This window comes from Agelaius phoeniceus, chromosome 12, assembly GCF_051311805.1.
Source record: "Agelaius phoeniceus isolate bAgePho1 chromosome 12, bAgePho1.hap1, whole genome shotgun sequence".
Classification (NCBI taxonomy): Eukaryota; Metazoa; Chordata; class Aves; order Passeriformes; family Icteridae; genus Agelaius; species Agelaius phoeniceus.
Genome location: NC_135276.1, coordinates 19,250,312 through 19,271,195, shown reverse-complemented (window position 1 = coordinate 19,271,195; position 20,884 = coordinate 19,250,312). Strand labels below are relative to the sequence as shown.

The 20,884-nt window shown below is 43.1% G+C and overlaps 1 protein-coding gene across 3 annotated transcripts; it reads left to right on the top strand.

Moving 5' to 3' along the window:
* The first annotated feature begins 349 nt into the window (after positions 1–349).
* On the top strand, positions 350–20,311 carry ZDHHC7 (zDHHC palmitoyltransferase 7). Of its 3 annotated transcripts, none has more exons than XM_077184941.1 (8): positions 350–515; positions 5,901–5,986; positions 8,213–8,541; positions 11,044–11,168; positions 15,546–15,642; positions 15,898–15,979; positions 17,082–17,212; positions 18,221–20,311. In XM_077184941.1, the coding sequence occupies exons 3-8, from the start codon at positions 8,230–8,232 to the stop codon at positions 18,395–18,397; spliced, it is 924 nt and encodes a 307-aa protein (XP_077041056.1). In that variant the 5' UTR covers positions 350–515; positions 5,901–5,986; positions 8,213–8,229; the 3' UTR covers positions 18,398–20,311. The 3 variants fall into 3 exon arrangements, with proteins under 3 accessions (XP_077041056.1, XP_054496861.1, XP_054496862.1); XM_054640886.2 differs by having other exon boundaries at positions 350–601; XM_054640887.2 differs by lacking the exon at positions 350–515 and adding an exon at positions 989–1,871.
* The last annotated feature ends 573 nt before the right edge of the window (positions 20,312–20,884 follow it).

Sequence of the window (20,884 nt, the reverse complement as noted above, 5' to 3'; positions counted from 1 at the left end):
GCCCTCCGTGCCCGCTCCATGAAAGCGCTGCGGGTGTCCCTGCCGGTGGCAGGGGTGGGACAGGACGATCGCCGCCCTTCGTGCCCGTTCCATGAGGGCGCTGCGGGTGTGCCCAGCCCCAGCCCCAGCCCCAGCCCTCCCCTCGTGCCCGCTCCATGAGGGCGCTGCGGGTGTCCCTGCCAGTGACAGGGGTGGGATGGGAGGATCACTGCCCTCCGTGCCCGCTCCATGAAGGCGCTGCGGGTGTGCCAAGCCCCATCCCCAGCCCTGCCCTCAGGGCCGCGCCAAGGGCGCCCCGCCCGCCGCGCCTGCGCAGGGCCGCGCGCGCGTCCCTTCCGCCTCCCGCGGAAGCGCCGCCCCCGCCGCTTCCGGGATCCTGCGGCTCCTGGGGAGCCTCGGGAGCCGCGGGCGCGGTGGCGGCGGGCGCGGAGCTCCAGCGGCCGGGGCCCGGCCCCAGCGCCCCTCCGCGCCAGGGCAGCGGCGCCGCCACCGCCGCCGCCGCTGCTGTTGCTGAGGTAAATCCGCTGGCGGTCCCTCCCCGCGCCCCGGCGGGTCCCCGCGGCAGGGAGCGCGGTGGCCCCGGGAAGGGCGAGCGGGGAAGGTGAGCGGGGCTGAGCCGCCTCAGGCCGGGCTGAGCGCTGTGGGCGCAGTTCGTGGGGTGTTTCCGCGTCTCCCGTCGCTTTCCGCGTTATTTACATCCCCAAAAAAATTAAAAATTATCCCCCGGCAGCTGCGGGCAGGAGCGCGTCCGTGCCCCGGTGCCCCAGCGCGGGCGGTGCGGAGCCCGGGCTGCCGCCGGCGGAGGCTGAAGGGCAGCGGGGCAGCTCCCGTGTCTGCCTCGCTCCTTTCCGGCCGTGCCCTGCCGCCTGCTCCGGGCAGTTCCCCTGCTTTCTGTGCTTCTCCTTTTCCTCGTTTCCAGGAGCGGAGAAGGGCGCTTGCAGGAAGTGGGAATGCAAATAGCTCTCAAACGAGAGGGTGGGTTCGGGCAGCACGGCGTGTGTGTGAGCCGTGCCGTGGAAAAAAAGGGATTGGGAAATCACTGGCTACTTTTTGTACTGAATATCCACTGGTGTGATGGTATCGGGATGCAGAATTACAGTGATGTAACTGTTTGCTTTGCTGGAGACATAATGAGGTTGAAGTCGCCGTGACTGTTCACATTAACAGACTTAAATTAGCTCTTTTGAAGTGAATGCTCTCTGGCTTTGAAAATTTGCAGATAAAAAGGAGCCGTACTGGTTCATTAGGAGATGAAACTGATGTGAAATTTTAGTGGTTTGAGATTAGAGTTTAATAGCTGAGATCTCTTTGTGGCTGAAAGGAATTGGTGATACTTTTATCTCTCTAAATACTCTATCTCCCTTCTTGGTTTTCCTTTGGCATGGGATATTTTGTATCATACAGATCTGATGATTTCTTTTTTATGCCTTTTATGAGGGTGGAGAGCTTTTAAAGAAAGCGAATGGATGGAATTTTGCAGTGGTTGAATGGCTGAACATGAACAACATAGTGGAAATATGAGGAACATTTGAAATGAGGAACAATTGAACATGAGGAACAATTGAAAGAAAGGCTTGAGCATTCCTCTAATGAATATTGGAAGTTGCTAGTGAGAATAGTTTAACCAATAGCATTATTTTTTGGGACCTGGGAAGAAGAATCACATGGGTGTAGATGTGGATGTGGATATAATAGCTAAGATAAAAATGTGCTTGCCAGGTTGATATCACAGAGCAATCACTGTGTGTGATACCTGAGCTCTCTTCAGTGGAGTGTGAGGACAGAGCGTGCACTGATGAATGCAAAAATGAGAAATCAAAAAATACTCTCTCAAGCAGGATGTGATCCATGCAATTGCTGTTGGCAAAGACGTAAAACTTTCAGCTTTCACATGCCAGTGTTGATATTGGTGTCAGCCTGCAGCCTTGTGGGGTCTAATCTGACTTTGAGCCTGTGGCCCTGTTCCAGAAGAGGCAGAAATCAAAGCCCAGCCACAGATTGTGTTCGTGTCCTTCTCAGGTGAAGGTTGTTTGATCCAGGAGCCTTTTGTCCTTGCTGCTGTACCCAGTGAACTCCTGGTGGATCAGATAGTGTTCTTTGCTGGGCAGCAATGTCATGTGGAATGTATTTTCTTTGACTTTCACATTTCAGAGTGAAAGATCTGTTATTGAAAAGATATCCTCTTGAACATCTCTGGTATTACTTTGTGCTTTTATTAAAGTGATTTGGTATCATAAATCTATTCCATGTCTGATAGCAAAGCTTTGTAATACTTTGTATAAACATGAGTTTGGAATACATGCATCAGGGTGTTTTTCTTGCATTTTTAATAACTGCTTTTACTGTGAATTCTCATGTCTGTGTTTTGAGGCTGTTTATAAAGATGCTACTGGCATAAATCATAGAAATGGTTTGGGTTGGAAGGGACCTTAAAGATCATCTTGTTCCCACCCCCTCTGGGAACATCCTCAGCCAGATGGGATTGCTCAGAGCTCCATCCAGCCTGGCCTTCAACAATTCCAGGGATCCAGGGGCAGCCACAGCTGCTCTGGGCACCCTCTGCCAGGGCCTGCCCACCTTCACAGGGAGCAATTCATTCTGTAGATCTAAACTAAATTTCTTCCCTTTCAGTTTAAAAAAAGACATAAGTAGTTTGATGATTAATTTCCCAATAAGGCCTTCATAGTTATGCTGAAGTATTTCTGTATATTTCTAAATACCTTTAGTGTGAGGAGGTTTAGAAGCAGCACATCCCCTTTCCACAGCTGGAAAGGAGCAATTCCAGTGTTTCATGATGGGCTGGCTTAAGGAGAATTGTTACAGCAGCTTGAAACTTGACTGTATTAAATATGTGCTTAGTGAAAATTCCTTCAATGTGTGCACACAAAAAATCTCACATTAATTCTGTGTTCACTGTGACCTGTCCCTGTGTGCCTGCAGGAGAGCAGAGATGCACCAGGACAAGGAAAGGGCTGCAAGGCATAAATGGGGAATCCAAGAGAGAAGCACTCATTATATTGTAGAACAACAGCAGGGTTTTGGAGGGCTGGTGAGCTGTGCCCCTGAGCATGGATCTGAGGATAAATTGATGGTACCACTGCAGGCTTGTGTCATGGATCTCCATCACAAGTTTTTCCAGCTGCTCCTCTCCAGAGCTGTGTGTGCTATCCCAGATTCCCAAATTGCTGAGAAGGTGGCTGCTAGACCAGTCCCTGGAAAAGAATTAAAACAGCCACAGCTGACTCTTTAAATGCCTTTGCAGCTTGGCTTGCCTGGATCTGTGATAAAAGGAGGTGATTCTTCTAAATGAGACATGACTCTGTGCATTATCTGATGTTTATCTGTCAGGGGGGCACAGTCCAAATTGCCCATGGGAGCAGGAGGAGCTTTGCCTGCTTGGTTCACCTCAAACTGCCAAGTTCCTGGAGTTAATGTTTATGCTGTAGCCTCTTAGGGAGATTACAGGGCTGTAATTTTGATTTGCCCCCAGTGCTCTGCTTCCATTTGGGATTTAAGTCCATTGTGTGTAAGTGCTGCAGGATTATTATTTTAATGTGCAATATGTGTTGGTGTCTCTGCAGCTATGGAGAGCAATCAGAAATGTTGAAATCAAGGCATTTTCTTTATTGTGTTACCACTGAAATGGGAGGAATCTAAGGAGCTGTCCATTGTGTAGCTTGAAGGAAAAGGCAACCAAAAAAGTTGATGCTTTGACAGCTGATGGATTTTTACCCTTATAAATATAAATTCTTACTTGTTTAAAAAATCACAGAGAAATAAGGTTTTATTTTTCTCTACAACATTTTTCTGTTCATCCTCAAAAAATACCAGGGAAAAAGACTGTTCCTAACCCTGAAGTGCCTGGTTTTTTAAATTTAATTACCAGTTCAGGGGCCTTATGAGACAATTAGTTGTGTTGTGTCATTTGTCTTCCTAGTGCCCTTTGCAACCTTCTTCCACTAAACCCAGTGATCCTACAAGGCCATTTTTCTGGTGATCACGAGTTTATAACATAACTTCTTCAAAAGTTGTTTGTGGTTTTTTATTCCAGTAGTACATCAGCATTTTAGACCTGAGTTTCAGTACCAGTGAGGTGCAGATCAGATGAGAATTTCAAATAACACCTAAGAGTGGAACAGGGTTGGGTCAGGTTTAATATAACCACGTGTGCAAACATAATATTGGGCGTGAAGCATTGAATAATTTGGTGTTATCTTCTGGTGCTAAATAAAGATTTGTACAAGGTCAAATTAAAAACTGTTGCTTGATGTATGAGAGGTTGAAGTGTAATGCTTTGCCCTTTTGTACTCAAAGAGTAAATTTGGTTGAAAGCATTGAAGCAAATAAATGAAGAGTAGAGGGAAGTTGTGAGCATCTCAGTGGGGCTGCTGAGCTCTTCATAAAGGGAGAGCTTTCAAACATTGATCCTCTTCCCTTGCAGGGACCCAGGTGTGGGCAGCTGGGGGGAGAAGGAAGGGGCAGATCCCATGGGAATGCCTAAATCCATTATCCCTGCAAAGCTGAGCTGAGGGGCCGCTTGCACATACCCCAGGAACTGGTGAGGCTGTGACAAAGCCAGATGATTTTGCACAGGATTGCAGGTGGGATCAGGGGCTGACTGAACAGATCACGCCCCTGTCTCGGCAGTGAAGTCCCCAGCAGCAGCTGATGGCTGTGAGCTGAATCTCTCACCTGCACAGGCCGAGTGTGTCACTGCCTGCCTGTCATCCCCAGCTCCCCACGGGTGGGTGGCACTGCACGTTAATGGCACACACTCAGCCTGGCTGCTCTGTGTCTCTGCTCAGCTGCCACCAGATGCCACCTCGCTGACAACTTAATGGGTGTGCATTTCACAATATTGTGAAGTTTAAGGAAAGTCTAAAAGCTTATTTGTACAGCAAACCACAAAGCAATCACAGCTTCCTGCAGTGCTACAGAAGATAAGGGGGGTGGTTTTAAACTAAAAGAGGGTCAGTTGGGGTTTGATAGCTGAGGTTTTTCACAGTGAAGGTGGTGAAGCTCTGTCAGGGATGCCTCAGCCCTGGAAATGTCCAAACTCAGGTTGCTTGGGGGTTTGGAGCAGCCTGGGGTAGTGGGAGATGTCCCTGCCCATGGTAGATGGTGGCACTAGGTGACATTTAAAGGTCCCTTCCACCCCAATCTATTCAATAATTCTGATATGTTCATAATTAATATTTGCATTACTGTTTGGTCTTGCAGTAGATTGTTTGGGTTTATTTCAATAAGGTAAGAGACTTCTCCTTTTCAATTCCCCTGAACTGGGAACATTTGAAAACGGGTACTGAAGAACTCCCCCAGTAATGTTGTGTTTGGAGTATCTATTTCTAACAAGCTGCTTTCAGAAGCTTTTCAAGAAAGTGACTTTGTATTTGCTGTGGCTCTGAAATGTCAGAATCCTTGTGTTACTTTTAAAATATATTAAGTTAACCTTGCAAATAAGATTGATTTCCACGTACCAAAATTTACTTCAAGTAAATAGAGAATAAAACCAATGAAGAAGAAAACCCTAGGTGCTTCTTTAGGCACTTTATTCAGACAGCAATTCAGGCCCACACCTCTTCTGTTCCCTTCCCCAAATAGAACTGAAATGCAAGGTTCTGTGCTGCAATCCTGCTCCAAGTGCCATGTGGTGATTTCCAAAAGTTAACAACCAAAAATGTCAAGGTTTCAAGTACCTGGTTTTCTCAATAAAACACAGACTTTTCCATTGTAGCTACATGCAGCATGTTTCAGAGTGCTACTGTTGATGTTCTATTATTATTCTATTCTATTATTCTGTATATTATTCTGTTCTATTATTGATGTCTATTATTATTTGTATTTAACAGTATTTTCCTGGTGCAGCTTTGCTAATCAGTTTGTTGGTGATGTCTTTGCAGATTACATCAGACATGACTATGTGAATAACCAGGGATAAGCCAAAGGCAGGACAGGATGTCAGAATAACATACAAAACATTTTTGAGGTATTTGTTCTGGTTTGGATTTCTTTAATTGTGCTAAAATTTTTTTGGTTGTCTTTAAGACATTTAAGCAAAATGAATGCAGTGATTCTGTGCCATTCCATACTTCAAACATTCCTTAAAAGTTTTAGAAGCCCTTTTTTTGATGGTGTAATAACTGATTGGCATGATTATCTTCATGTTTCAAACTGATAATTATGTATTTTTATGACATTTAAATTTTCTTGACCACAAGGGTTGGTGTTGTCCCAAAATGCTATTTGACTTAATTGGGACAGATTGTAGTTTTAATTTTGAACATTAAGAAAGATCAGGGTGACAAGGGGGTCATATTTAGGTTAAGCTTAAATTACTTTTAAGGGAGATAAAGTTCATTCTTCCCTAAGGTAATTTTCTAGTGTGTGACATCTTCATCCTTGGCTTAGCAGCTGCATTCTGGTGAGAGAGAGGAATTTTGTCCAAAAAAAGCCCAATGTGTGAACAGAAAATACAATTTAACTCCTAGAAATTGTAATAGATCCAAGCAGCAGAGCTGAATTTCAGTTTGTTCTGTTCCACAAGCAGAGAATGTGTCCTTCAGACACCTCCCAGTGTCCTGGGAGCTTCCCAGCTATTTCTGCAGTTGCTCTCACATCTCTCTGCTGCATCTGCACGTATTTATTTTCATTTCTAGTTTCTTGGGTTGCTCCTACCTGTTTTTCCTGGGCAGAATGTGTTACTCTGATTCCTGAACAAGAATTTCTAAAGGGTTTAGACAAACACAGCTTCATCAAACACCATTCAGTGCCAGTGTCTTCACCTGGTAATGGTCACTTGGACCATTCTGGAGGAACAAAGTGATCCCATATTCAATGTCTTGGCATGGAAATTGAAATTGCAGTGCCATAACCCCTACAGTCATGTATAGGCTGCCATTAATAAGGGGAGAAAAGGGAGACCTCTGTGTGCCTGTCATAAATCAATAGAAATGCTTTCAGGTTTCTCTCAGACAGGGCCTTTAATAGCAGGAATCAATATGATTTTTAGAACACAGCATACTTTTAAAGCAGCAGGATATTCTTGAGGCCTAATGTTTAAGCTTTAATTTGTCCCCTGTTTGTTGATAGCACTCAGTTTTGCCATTCCATATCTTTCCTTGGGAGACATGTCTGGAAAATAATTCTGTTTTCATGAGAACTGTTAAGGCTTCACGTCTGGTTTTTGCTCCATGTTGGAAGGACAACAAAGCCCTAAAAGAGTTTTCATGAAATTAAATGAATTAATGTGTTCTTTGAAAATCTGATTCATGTAATCTGTTGCCATGTTCATTTAACCAGAACCATTTGTTTCCCTTAAGGTTGGGCTGATCTGAGACCATTTGATAAGTTATCCAATAGATCTTTGTAACAGGCTTGTGGTTTTTCCAAAACAATAACATTTTTTGTCAACAAATTTAGCTGCTTTCTAACTTGCTGTGCTGTTTGTTGTGAGCAGTGTATTAGAACAGCTTTATTTCCATCCTGGTTTCTTTCTGCTCTTCCCTCAGTTGCTGGGTCAGAATGAAAAGTCTGGTGCCATAATTTGCTGTTTTCAGAGAGACATGAGCTGTAATTTAATGAAGACTTTGCCATTTTAGCTTGAGATAAAAGAAAGAAGTTGAGTTTTTTGACAGAAGAGGAGTGGTTTATGAGCACAGCATGATGGAAATGAAACCAGTCTAAAATCCCTTTGTCAGGCATTGAAATTGCATGTTAGTGGTGGCTTAACTCTGGCTGGACACCCACCAAAGCTGATCTGTGTCTCTCTCTCAGAGAGGGGAGAGAAAATATAAAAAACAGATTTGTGAGTCAAGGTAAGAGCAGGAGAGATCAGTCAGCAATTACCATCACAGGCTTGACCTGGGGAAATCAGCTTAATTTATTACCAATGACATTAGAGTCGAATAATAAGAAATAAAAGCAAAACAATAAACAAACAAACAAAAAAACTAAAAACAAAAGAAACCCCTAAACCCAAAACCTTAAAACCTGTCCCCCCTTCTTTCATATTCCTCTTGCTGCAGTCACAGAATCACTCAGGTGTCGATCGTAAAAAATCCCAGCTCTATTTTGAACTTGAACAAGCTTTATCTCCCAGAAACAGAAACCCAGAGCCAGCTGTACTCTATTTCCTCATTAATAATTAATAACAGTGATGATGATGATGATGATGATGATGATGATGGTGGTTGTGCTGTGCTTGTCCCTGCAGGGCGAGGCCAGCAAACCATGCAGTCATCAGGGCACCGTTTCCGCGATGTCGAGCACCACCCGCTCCTGGCCGACAATGACAGCTACGACTCCTCCTCCTCCTCCTCAGAGGCTGACATGGCTGACAGGGTCTGGTTCATCAGGGATGGCTGTGGCATGGTCTGTGCCATCATGACCTGGCTCCTGGTGGTCTATGCAGACTTTGTAGTGACTTTTGTCATGTTGCTGCCTTCCAAAGACTTTTGGTACTCCGTGATCAACGGGGTTCTCTTTAACTGCTTGGCAGTGCTGGCTCTGTCGTCACACCTGAGGACTATGCTGACTGATCCAGTAAGTATCCAAGAGTTCCTTGCCATTGGATTGTCCCATCCATCTGCACAGAAGTTTGGAGAAGTCTTCTCCTGCTGGGAAAAGTAGTGCTAGATTCAAAATCCCCGTGCTAGATTCAAAATCCCCGTGCTAGATTCAAAATATTTGTGTTAGATTCAAAACCCTCAAGGTTTGGATGATACCTGTTCTTATCATCAGGATGGTACCTCTACTTCTCCTGTTACTCTATTAATGAAGCCATAGAACAGTAACTGTAAAATTTATAAAAGTGTTAGACTCAAAAAAAACCCAGTAAAATATTACTCCAGGTCCTGAAGTAGCTAATAAAGTTTAGTCTTCTCTGTCCTCATTTTTCTTACTTTTTTTTCATCAGATTTATACAAAATCAAAATTTGTACCTTCATCCTTTTGCATCTCTTGAAATGCTCCCACTTGTGACACATGAAAGAACTTTTAGAGGTGGATGTGCTGCAAAACCTCAGGCACACTTGGCATAATGGAAAAACCACTGTCCCATGTGACTCCTGCTATTTTGTCTTTGAATATTTGGAGAGGGAAGGGAGATTTAAACTGAACACACCTTGAAGCATTGTAGGTGTAAGAGTCAGATTCAAGAGCACTCTTACACTCTTGAAAGTGCTCATTTCTTAGAACTTTTACTCCTCAAGGTTTCAAGAGATTAAATGGTTGATTTTGTACTAAAATCTATTACTATTTTTAGGGAATAAATCTGGGAAAAACATCTCTTTTCTCCAGATTTTTGGAGAAAAATGGAGATTTTTCACCAGTAGCAGTGTATAGAGAAACATTCAAAAACACAGCAGGGTGTTGTAGTTAATGATTTTCTAGGTCTTTGATTTACTTCTGTCCACACCCAGTGATGAAATATCACAACTTCTACAAACTGTGACAGCTCAGAGAGTTAATGGTTTAAGGATTTACTGCTTATAAATATGAGCTGGTGAAACTGGGTGTCTTTCTAGACCTGTGGTGTTTTTTATGATCCTAACTGAGATGAGTCACTGCTTTTTTCCTCCATTCCTTTCGTGCTGGCTCCCAGAATGGAAGGCGCAACTGTGTGATAGAAACTAAGATGAAAGGAATGAACTGCCTCAAAACTCATGTGAATTAAATTTACACTTGTAACTATAAAAAATAGATTGTTGCTGGCTGGGCTGTGACTGTGAAAGATGTTTTTGAAATAGAGTATATTTTTGTCAGCAAAATGCTTGAAAGCATGGTCTGAGGTTCTGATCCTTGTGGCAGGTGAACAGTGTGAGATGTTTACACCAAACACTGACTGGGGTGAGAATGTTCAGATTGCAAAATCCAGCTCAGGAGAACAACATGAGTGCTGAAGGAGTCCCTGTGTGCCCCTGTGAGCACCACTCAGCCACAGAGCTCACCTGGGACAGGACCTGGGCTGTGGCCTGGCCAACACAAACACAAATTTATTATTCCAGGCCATAGGTAACAAAAACTCCCTGCCTCAGCTGAGGGGTGTTTGGCAGTGGAATCTGAAGCCTGCTGGCTTCTTAATTCTGTCCCAGATGTTCTTAAGGTGTCTGTGTCAAGTGTTGATGTTGCCAGGGGTTTTTTTTGAATGAGCATTAATTGCAGAGTGTTGCAGTTGGCTTAGGCTGACCTGCACAAGGCTCTCCCTGTGTGAAGGAAGTGCTGACCTGGAGCAGCTGTACAGAAAGGCCACTTGGCTGTCACATCCCAGTTTGTTTCACAATCACTTCCCCTCCCAGATAAGGCTTTATCTCCATAAATGAGCAGGGTGACAATGATGCTGTCCATTATTTTCTCCTTACTAATCCAAATTTAGATGCTGATCTCAGGGTGCAGCTCTGTGATAATCAGATCAGAGAACTAATCACTAAAAGTTAATTTCTTTTCCCAATCAATTATTTTTCTTTTGAATCAGTTCCTTCAAATCTTTACCACAAAGGTGCACAATAAAGAGGAATAAAGAAGGCAGTGCTGATCCTGCTAACAGTGTCCAAACTAAAGATTTTAGAAAGAAAAATTACAATTCTCAAAAACTTGGGGCAGGTGGTTAAACCCTGGCTTCAGACAGTTGAAATAACATCTTTCAAGTAGTTCTGATTTAACTTTTGTGGGTGGCTTGGCCCATTAATCAAATGCCACAAGAAATATTCAGGGTAACCCCTCAGCAAATGATGGGCAGTGCTTGTACCTGCAGGGTAAGATGTGTCTCCCTCTTCATTTCTGTGGGCTGGTCACAGGATATTCTATGAGAGTTAAGGTATTACTTGGCCAGGGATGAGCCTTGCTGGAATAAAGCTGAATTTGAGGTCGAGCAGAGGTAATTTATTCATTTGGAATTGATTCTGGCTTATAGCAGACTGGCTTTGAATAAATGAACTTATTTCAGCAATTATCCTGAGGGTACTGGTATGAAGTCTATGAAATGTATTTTTAAATGCTCTCATGCCATTTAAGAAGCTTTTTCTCCTCTAATTGAAATGATTTCAGGGGGCTGTGCCCAAAGGAAATGCCACTAAAGAATACATGGATAATTTGCAGCTGAAACCAGGAGAAGTGATCTACAAATGTCCCAAGTGCTGTAGTATCAAACCTGAGCGTGCACACCACTGCAGGTATGCCAGAGTTCCTTCAACAGTTCTGCATTTGGAGGCCTGGAATAACATTCCTGATGTTTGTTCATTTTTTTTCCCCACACAAATTTCTTTTGGTATCCACTCAACTTTCAAATTCCTACATTGCAGAGTATTTTATGAATGTAATGTACAAAAAATGACTGTGGATGAGGGGAGAGAAGTAAGAAACTCTTAAGATTTTACTACAATAACTGTGCTCTGGTGTTTTAAATAATTTTGATCAGTAAATATCTTTTCCTGTACATCATTCCAGTTATTGTGCTGTGGGTAATGTAGGGCAAAGAAAAGAATCTCAAATTTCTGAGGGAGCTGATTTAAGAAGTGACTCCTGCAGCCTTAAATGAACAAAATTTAGAGTAGTTTAAAATTATTATTTTGTGTCATGTCTTCTTTGCAGTGCATTTGAAGTTATATGTGAATTGGCAGATTATTTTCCCAAAGTTGCACGAATAATGGGTTAAATGCACTTCCACTTACTGAAAATCCATTTGAATAAGGTCAGAAATGATGATCATTTGAACTAAACATGCTATGGAAGAGATAGTAAATGTATATTTTTAATTCTCAATCTTTGGAGTTTCCAGGCCCTGTGGAAATGCTTTTGTAGTGTTTATTGTGTGCCAGTTGAAAATAGCTGTGCCTGCATAATCAGGGCTTACATAAAGATGCAAATGCTTCTGGTGGCTCTCTAGGTGTGGGGAGTGATGTGTGTTGAATTGTGAGAAGTCCTAAATTGAAATCTCTGCCTTAGTGCCTGTCAAAAGAACAGAGCAGAGTCTTGTCAGGACTCTGAGATGCTTCTGGAGCTCTGTGGGTTCTAAATTAAAAGCCTCATGTGTGTGTCAGTGCTCGGTGCTACGGCTGAGAAGCTGCTCCCATTTATAAATACTCAGCCTTGGCATGGAGCTCCTGTTCTTCTGTCAGCTCTGAGTGGGATTTTGGATCTGGAGTGTGAAGGGAGAAGTTCCCTGCATAAACAGGCGAGGATGGAGTGGTCTGCAATTGCTTTGTGTGTGCTCCAGGCTGGCTTTGCTCAGGTGCACATCCCAGGGCTGCCTTGCTGTGCAGGGATGCTGCTGCTGCTGCTGCTGCTTGGTCAGCTCAGGAGCGCTCACTGGAGGGTGGCTGGGGGTGAGGCAGCACAGCTGCTCCCAGAGCATCCCTGGGGACCCAGCAGAGCTGGGCAGTGTGCACAGGGCCTGGCTCTGTGTCCATGGGGGACAGCTGGCAGCCCCTGCCAAGATGGGCTGGATCTCAGTCATTTCCTCATCCCATATTGAGGTTGATTCCTACACAAACCTTGCAGGTATCTATGGAAAGCATTTCCCACATCCCTGCTCCTGGTAGAATTTGCTAATTTGGAAGGAGCCCTAAGTGAAGACGTCATCTGTTGAAATACTCCAGCTCTTTTTCTGTCATGTGTATCAGACATCCTGGAGCTCAAATGCCTTCTTTAGAGCAAGAATTTGAGCAACATTTATTTTTAAAGCAGAGCAAGGATGGATAATGTCTGTGATAAAGGAAATACCTGATATTTTCAAAGGGTTTTTTTTTTCCCCAAGCACCTGTTTGGGGATCCAGCTTTGTCTGTCTTAGGAATTGTTTTAATCCTTGATCAAATATTTTACCTAAGGGGAAAGGAGGCATTTTGGGGCTTGCTCAGTGCATCCCTGGCTCCACAGAATATCTGAAAGAGAAAGCCAGAGCCTGAAGGTGTTGTGAGGCTGCTGTCATGTTTTTCTCTGCAGCTGGATTTCTGGTTTAATTGTCTGTTTCTGTTAATTTGATTCTTTGCCTTCAATTTATCACTGCAGGAGTTTACCCAATAGAAAAAAGGTTTGTTTGATTATGCTGCCAATTTCTTTATTGGTTTGCAAACCCATTCCAAGGACATTAAAAGGATGATCTAGTCCCAAGTATTTAAAGTGGCAATTTGCTGATAGAAAAGGCTTGAAAATGGAAATTGAAGTTGGTTGCTGTTGGGAAATACTTACACTCAGAGAGAGCCACAGTGCATGTTTTCAGTAGTAAATTATTAACAGAAGAGACTCTTAGGATGTAGTTATGAAAATTGTTGTGCAACACTGCAACAGAAGTTCTTTAAAGGAAGAAAAATAGTTTCATAATACACATTAGTGATGGGGAAAAGAGCAAGAACCTTTTATTTACAGCTAAGCAGCTCTGCAATAAAGTGATGCAACTGAAGTGATGTTTTAGTGAGCAGTTAACATTTTCAGCACAGGGAAGAGCCCTATCCTGAGTGAATGGGATTTCATTTCCACTGAAGGAGCACAGCTGTCATCATTTCTGCCTGTTCTGAGTGCCTGTGTTTGTGTGTGGGGAACTGCTACTCTGAACAAAGTCACTGAGATTTTTCCACCAGGCTCCCAGGGAATATCTGTTATCCACACCCATTGCTCCTGAGTCTTTAGCTGTGTCTTTCTGAATGTTATCTTTGGCATTCTGAGCTGTAATTGCACCTGCCTGAGTCCATGGAGCAGCAGTTCCAGCCTGGAGGAGAGACTTTCCTCCATCCACAGGTGCTTGTTCTGTTTGCTTCTCCCTGGGTGCAGCTGAAGGAGGGATTTCCCCAAACTCCTGCTGCAGAAAAAGGAATAAAATCCAAGGGATGGGCTAGGAAGAAGGCAGAACCACTGCTGGAAGCATTGCTGTGAGATTGTTGGTGGCAGATCAGGAATGAAGGCAGGGTTCCAGATATCCGAGCTCTTGTGAGAGCTCTGTGTGGGCTTGTGAGAAATTCTGAATGAGCAGAATCGAGTCCTGCCCACCTCACATCCTCCAGCCTTCAGCTCAGTTGAGCCTGGGTAGGGTTTTACTCAGCACTTCACATTAATATTGCTTTTTGGAGTGCTGGCATAGATTCTGTGGCACATCAGGAGCCTTGTCTGGTTGTGGTACTCAGGGAAATGAGAGGCTGAACTTGCAGGCAGCAAGGAAAGTCTTTGGAGGAGCCTCCTGAATGTCCCCTCCTGAGTGATAGCCACTTTTCCTGCACCAGAGAGTGCTTGTGGTGTTCATCTATTGGGATTTTCACTTGTATTTAGAAAATCATTTGGAGCAGAGGATGAATCCTCTTTCATGTCCACAAAACAAGAGGCAGGGGGAATGCAGGGGCTGGGTTTTGATAGCCCAGAGCAAAGGCAGCTTCATTTGGGGTTCTACCCCATGACCTGTACATGGAGTGTTCTGCCTCATGCTGAATTCCTTTAGAATCATACAAATGTGACAACTTAACAATTATTTTCTGCCTCAGAGCACTGATTTCCCCCCACACCTCCCTCTTCTGTCTCTCCAGTGAGAGTCACCCAGCTTTGCCTTGTGGTTTGTCCCTGCAGCACTTGTAGATACCCCACCTAAATCAGCCTGTGTCAAAAACAATGGGGTTTCTTTCAATAACAGTGCCTGCATTTTTTAGGCTTATTTGGCTTGGTGACTGCTGAAGTGAAAATGTTTAATATTCTGGATATTCTGTGGGAAAATCTGGAGCACTGAGTGTGTGGCTGTCTTAAGTACAAAGCTGGAAAATGGAATATCAGCATTGCTCAAGCTATTGATTTATGAAGAACTACAGCAGATGTTGCAACTGTTTCATTTTTGGTGTGTAATTCTTCACATTTGGCTGCAGAACTGAGCCCTCTGCTGCTGTATGGCAGATGTAAAATGGAGTTATTGGAGCATTTCTTTGACTTCTGTGGACATAACCTTGACTCAAAACTGGGCAGGAACAAGTGAACCAGCAGAGAACAGGAGTGTTCAAGAACTCATGGACAAGTAGCTACTTGATAAATGCTGCTTATAATTTCAATATTTGTGTTTTCTCTTGAGGAAGTGAGGTTTGATACTCTAAGCTGTGCTTTAGTTGAGATTTTAATTGCATAAAGTTAGAATTTTATGGTTGAGACCTCAAGAGTGACAGTTTCTCCCTTGAAGATAAGAATTTCTTGTGTTTCTTCTTATCCACAAACAAAATTTACAACTTAAAAGCCTGTAAAAGTGAAATATTTATTTTATCTAAAAAACTTATCCAGAAGGAAAAGGGTCTTTTTAATACTGCATGAGAGAGAGGTGAAGCTTTGCTTGTTCTGAGCTGCAGGTGTATGAAGGTCTGGATTTGTTTTCTTGTGAGGAGTATTTTATGTCCACAGTCCATTTTGGAACAACCAAAAGCTGAGCTGTGAGAGGGAACAAAGAGTTTCTTTAAAGAAATGCAAATAAAAGCCCTGTCTGCAGTTTGTCAAGAAATATTTCAGCACATCATCCAGTGACCACTGGCTGCCCTTGTTTCTACATTTCCAATACAATTTCTCAGCAGAAGCCTCTTGTCCTTTTTTCCAGTATTTGCAAGCGATGCATCCGAAAGATGGATCACCACTGCCCCTGGGTGAACAATTGTGTGGGGGAGAAAAATCAGAGATTTTTTGTTCTGTTTACGGTAAGTGAGCAGCGACAGCAGCTTGGTTTTAGTCTGAATTTTCCTTGGTTATAACAATTTAGCTTGTGCTTGGTGAGTAATGGCTTTAGGACGTGATTGTGTTGTTAAATTGGGTGGGTTTGTTCCTTCTGTGCAAGGTAATTTCTACCCATGTTAATTTTAATTTTGTGCTGTTGTTTCAACGTTTCTTCTTCAAAGTTGTGCTTTGTTTTATGCAGTGCCAGTGAGTGAAATGATGCTGTCTCTTGTTTGCAGATGTACATAGCCCTAATTTCAGCTCATGCTCTTGTACTCTGTGGATTTCAGTTCTTCTCCTGTGTCCGAGGGCAGTGGACTGGTGAGCACATAAATACTGAATTTTCATTATCATAATCTAGCAGATATTAGGGAAAAGTCACAGCATTCCTATTTTAGTCCCATCTTTCAGTGATATCCTTAAAACATTTCAGATCTGTTTATCCATCACTCTCCTTTTCCTTTCTGGGTTTTTCCCCCTTTTCCTTCAGTCGTTCTCTGTAAGAGCTGAGGCTGTCAGGGGCATTCTCACTCCCTTTACACTCAGTAGTAATTCACTACCTCTGTAGTAGGAAGGAAACTGAGCTTAGCACTGCATCTCCTAAATCTGGGCTCTGTGTGCCCCACCTCAGTTCTGGGAATGACACCTGAAATTTAAACAGATTTCTCCCTCTTTGCATTACTGGAGCTCAGCTGTGGGGCTCCTGCAGAAAAGAAATTCCCTGAACTATCCCAGTTTTTTTTTATTTAGGCTTCTGGCTTGTATTTCTTACTGTTCCTGTGTGCCAGAGCTCATTCTGATCTTGTGCTTTTGGTATATGAAGCAACTGGGAAATCCATGTGGTTTTTATTTTTTTCTGAGTATTTCATTAAATAGATGGAATCCTACAACTTTGTTTCAATTGAAACATTCACCTTCCCATACATTATCCCTGTTTAAATATAACTGAGTTAATCAGGTGATCAGAGGCTCTCCAGAGATGTGTGAGGCAGGACTTGATTACTTTGTGTGGAGAATGAAAATAAAAAGAGTAATAAAGCAATGACAGCCAAGTGGAACATCTGTATTAGCAAGTCAGGGCTGACAGTGGGGATGGTTTTGCAGTCTCTGTCATGCAGGAAGCTCCAAGCTGCTCTCCCATTTTCAGTTCTGAGTTCTTCACTCCCCTCATGTGCAAACATTTGTTTGGTAGCCTTGAAATCCTGAGGCAGTTACCATGTGCTTTATAGGAAGCCAGAAGTGTTATTTCCATAAAATCCTTTATTTTCTTGATCAGCAAACAAAGCTGCTGCGAAATCAGAAGTTTGTTTTAAATGTGAAATATTATTTCAAGTGCCAGACATGTAGGACAGGCTCTATAATTTTATAATTTGCTGTTGGTTTTTTTTTTTTTTTTTGTAACTACAATATTTCATTTTCACAGAGTGCAGTGACTTCTCCCCACCTGTAACTGTGATCCTGATGATCTTCTTGTGCCTTGAGGGTTTTCTGTTTCTCACTTTCACTGCAGTCATGTTTGGCACCCAAATCCACTCAATATGCAATGATGAAACGGTAAAAACCTTGACTTTTTTGTATTCTGTAAAATTTATTCTGGGAGGATGTGATCAGATGTGGTTTTATTTGCATGAGGAGAGGCTCTTATTTCAGAGAATGCTGCAAAACTTCAATCATTCATAATTTTTATGTTTTGCACTTGGAGGAAGATTGGAATGGTTTACTGGGGGTTGCTTTCTAACAGAAGTTCCTGCACTATTTGCTTTTTTGACATTTTGTAATTTGCTTTAAAAATGACAAAGAATGCAGAGCTTCTGAGTTAAGGTTGGACTTTCCCTTCTCAGCTGGCACAAATTCCTGCTGGGTGCCACAGGAAGTGTCTGCTTTTCTCAGGTTTACACTGAAAATTATTCTCTCTCACCTCAGTGTGATAGATTTTATCAGAGGATAAAACAGAGTTTGGGCCATTGGCTCCCTTGTCCTTAGATCTGCAGTGTCACACCTGGAGAGAATAATTGCTTGGAAACATAAGGAAATTGAATCCTGTGACTGTTCAATATTTTCTCATGGTTGAAAGTGTATTTCTGTACTGAGGAGTAAGTGCAGAACAACTGGTAAATATTGAGCCTTCATTAGTGGGAAGCACCAAAAATGACCATCAAAATAATGCATTTGGGACAGTAATCCTGTCTCCAGTAATTGTGGAGCAGGAGCCCTATTGTCTGCTTTCATTAGTTGAGTAAACAGCTTGTAGTGCAGGATATTGCACATGGATCCATCAGCTTTTCTGAGATTTTTGTCTTTTAGCTTGAGGGGGAAAGAGATTGAGATAGATCAACCTTCTTGTGCATATTTTATGTTCTAAATCTTCTTCCCTGTATCCTCAGGGCTAAAACACTTTCTAACTCATCCCTTAATAATTAATAAATTACAGTAAGAAACTAATCAGCTGAGGCACAAGACAATGAAACAGCACAATAAAAATGCCAGCCCGGTTTTTTACAACCAGGTTTTTATATTAGATTAAACTAAACCTTGGACATCCCTGCCTGTGTTCATTTGCAGGAGATTGAGAGACTGAAGAGTGAAAAGCCCACGTGGGAGCGCAGGCTGCGCTGGGAAGGGATGAAATCTGTTTTTGGGGGCCAGCCCTCCCTCCTGTGGATCAACCCCTTCGCAGGATTTCGCATCAGGAGACTCCTACTGCGAGGGAAAAAAGGAGGACCTGAGTTCTCTGTTTGAGTCTAAATATGCTGGAACTTGCAAGAATCCTATATAGTATTTATTTTGGGGCCAGAGAAGGCTGTCTACATATAATCTGTGACCAGGTGAAACTGATATCAGACATTTGCTTGTAGCAAGCAGAGTTTTCTACGTTTATTTGTCACAGACATCTCATTAATTCTGAGACAGGAACTGGATCTGCCATGATCTTCACAGCAGGATAAGCACGTGGTCACACTAAAGAAGCCAAATGTTGTCATGCTACTGTAATTTATTTTCTGAGATTACTTCCCCATTTTTTTGTTAAACCCTTTTTATTTGATAAATGTCTGGGGAATTACCTGTGTGTTTTTATAATGAGTCTAAGTCCTTGGATGCAGTTGTCAATCATTAGGAGGAGCCTTCTGGTGGAAGTTGATCTCCAGTGAGACACAGCCTTCCTTGTCAGTCCAGATTTCAGGGAATTGTGCTTTGTTCAGTTCTCCATTCTCTTTCAGCTTGTCCTGATAAGCAGAGCTGTCCCTGTGTGTCCCACACACTCCTCATGTGCAGGTGGTGCCCAGGACTGGTGCCCAGCACTGTCACACCCTGCCCTAAAGCATGGCCTGTGCTTGGCAGTGCCCATCCCATCTGGCATTTGGGGAAAGGCTGAATTTTCACCTGTAACCTGGCTGGGGGCCAAATCCTGCCCTGGGATGTGCATTTCCAGTTCCTCCTGCTTTGGTTGCAGAGGAACTCAGGTGTGGACTGCACAGGGATGAGTGGGACCAGTGTCCTGCTGTGTGAGGTGACAGTGAGTGGACAAACTGGGGGTCATTCACTGCAAACACTTTGTCCTTGTAGGGTCTTGCTCTGCCCCTTTTTTACTGAACACACCTTTCATAGAGGGAAAGCTCCTTCCTGATCCCTTGGACAAAGACAGCAGAGAAAGAGGCAACTTCCCTCCTTTCTCAAGTACAGCACATCTTAAATGTAGAAACATCTGCAATATTCTTTTGAATTTAACCATTTCCAACCAAAACCACTTTGAAGAAATGAGAGCAATATAGATCTAGAACTGCTTTATGTGGGCCTGACAAACAACAGTAGTGCTAAAAATGTTCATAAATCTGCAAGTAATGAAATACAAGCTGCAAGTAATACAAATCCAGCTAAAAGTTGATTCTTTGAAAATGACATTTAGACTATTTTTTGTATTATTGTTAACCTATAAATTACTGACCATGTAAAGGATAAAGCAGGAGCCATGATGCATAGCTTGAAATCGTGCCTAGAAAGTAAATAGCTCCCTGTTTTGGGACTTGCCTTAAAATTGTCCTGTTCTTGCTTTTGCTCAGCCAGTGGCACTGGTGACCTGTCCCACCTCCAGCAGCTCAGAGCCCTGCATTCCAGCCTTTGTGCCCTGCAGGAGCTGTTTCCTTTCTCAGTGCCCTGCTTCTCCATCTCTCCGTGGCATCCTGGTCCCAGCTCCATCAGTTTCTGTTCCATGGGGTGGCTGAAGGCTCTGAGGGATCCATTTCTTGTCTGTGCCCTGTGAACAAAACTGTGCAATACTTTGGGGTGTTTTCACTTTGCTTTTGGGGGAGGGTGGTGGTGTGGAATGCTGGAGCCTTCCCTAGGTGGAAATCCACTGGAATTGCAGTCCTGTGAACAAAACTGAGGGGGAAGCTGGAGGTTCCACAGGATTCTGTGCAGATTCAGTTGCACATCTTAAAGACTGGGGAGAAAATAAAGGTGTCTGGCTTTGTCCTGAGGCTCTTACTGTGTAAATTGTTCAATGGGAAAATCAGAAAATAGCACTCCAGGTGGTTGGACCCTGTGACTTGGCAAATGTGTGCGTGTGAAATCCGGTTTACTTGGCTTTTCAAATCCTTACCTTGTAATTTTTTTTTTTTAATGTAAAAAAGAATAAACTAATGAATTGAAGTCTTAGTTGATTAACTTCTCTACATGTCAAGGTTTTTTTTCACAAATATTTAGATTGAAGCAGCTTCAGGGAAATAGTCTTGAATCCTTTGGTTTGTAATTATTTCATATTCATATTAATTAACTGCTCCAAATTAAAGAGGTTCTTCTGCTTATTAAGAATTTTAAGCTACACTCTTTTAGCCCTTCTTGGTCATTCTATTTTCTTCATCCTCTGGTGTAATTGCCTATTTTATTATAGAACCACGGAATGGTTTACATGGGGAGGGCCCTTAAAGCTCATCTTGTTCCCACCCAGTTTGTCTGAGGTGAGTGGGAAAACACTTCCAGTCTGAAAACTCACCCCAGTGTTCCAGCCTTTGCACTTCCAGGGAATTTGGGATAAATACAGGTTTGAGTCTCCAGATTTTCTGTGCAAATGTTGAATTTTCCCTCTGTTTCTGCAGCTTCTGGAGCAAAGAGATTTCTGAGCCTGGAGAGCAGCAGGTTGGGAGTGTCCACCCAAACAAGGGGGAGGAGGAGGAACGAATGGCAGGAAAGGATGGGGAGACTCAAAGCTGTTCATTTCCCCTTTGCAAT

Coding starts and splice junctions, on each gene's coding strand:
- ZDHHC7 (XM_077184941.1), top strand. CDS start 8,230: ATGCAGTCATCAGGGCACCGTTTCCGCGATGTCGAGCACCACCCGCTC. Junction 8,542..11,043: donor GGACTATGCTGACTGATCCA/GTAAGTATCCAA, acceptor AAATGATTTCAG/GGGGCTGTGCCCAAAGGAAA. Junction 11,169..15,545: donor GAGCGTGCACACCACTGCAG/GTATGCCAGAGT, acceptor CCTTTTTTCCAG/TATTTGCAAGCGATGCATCC.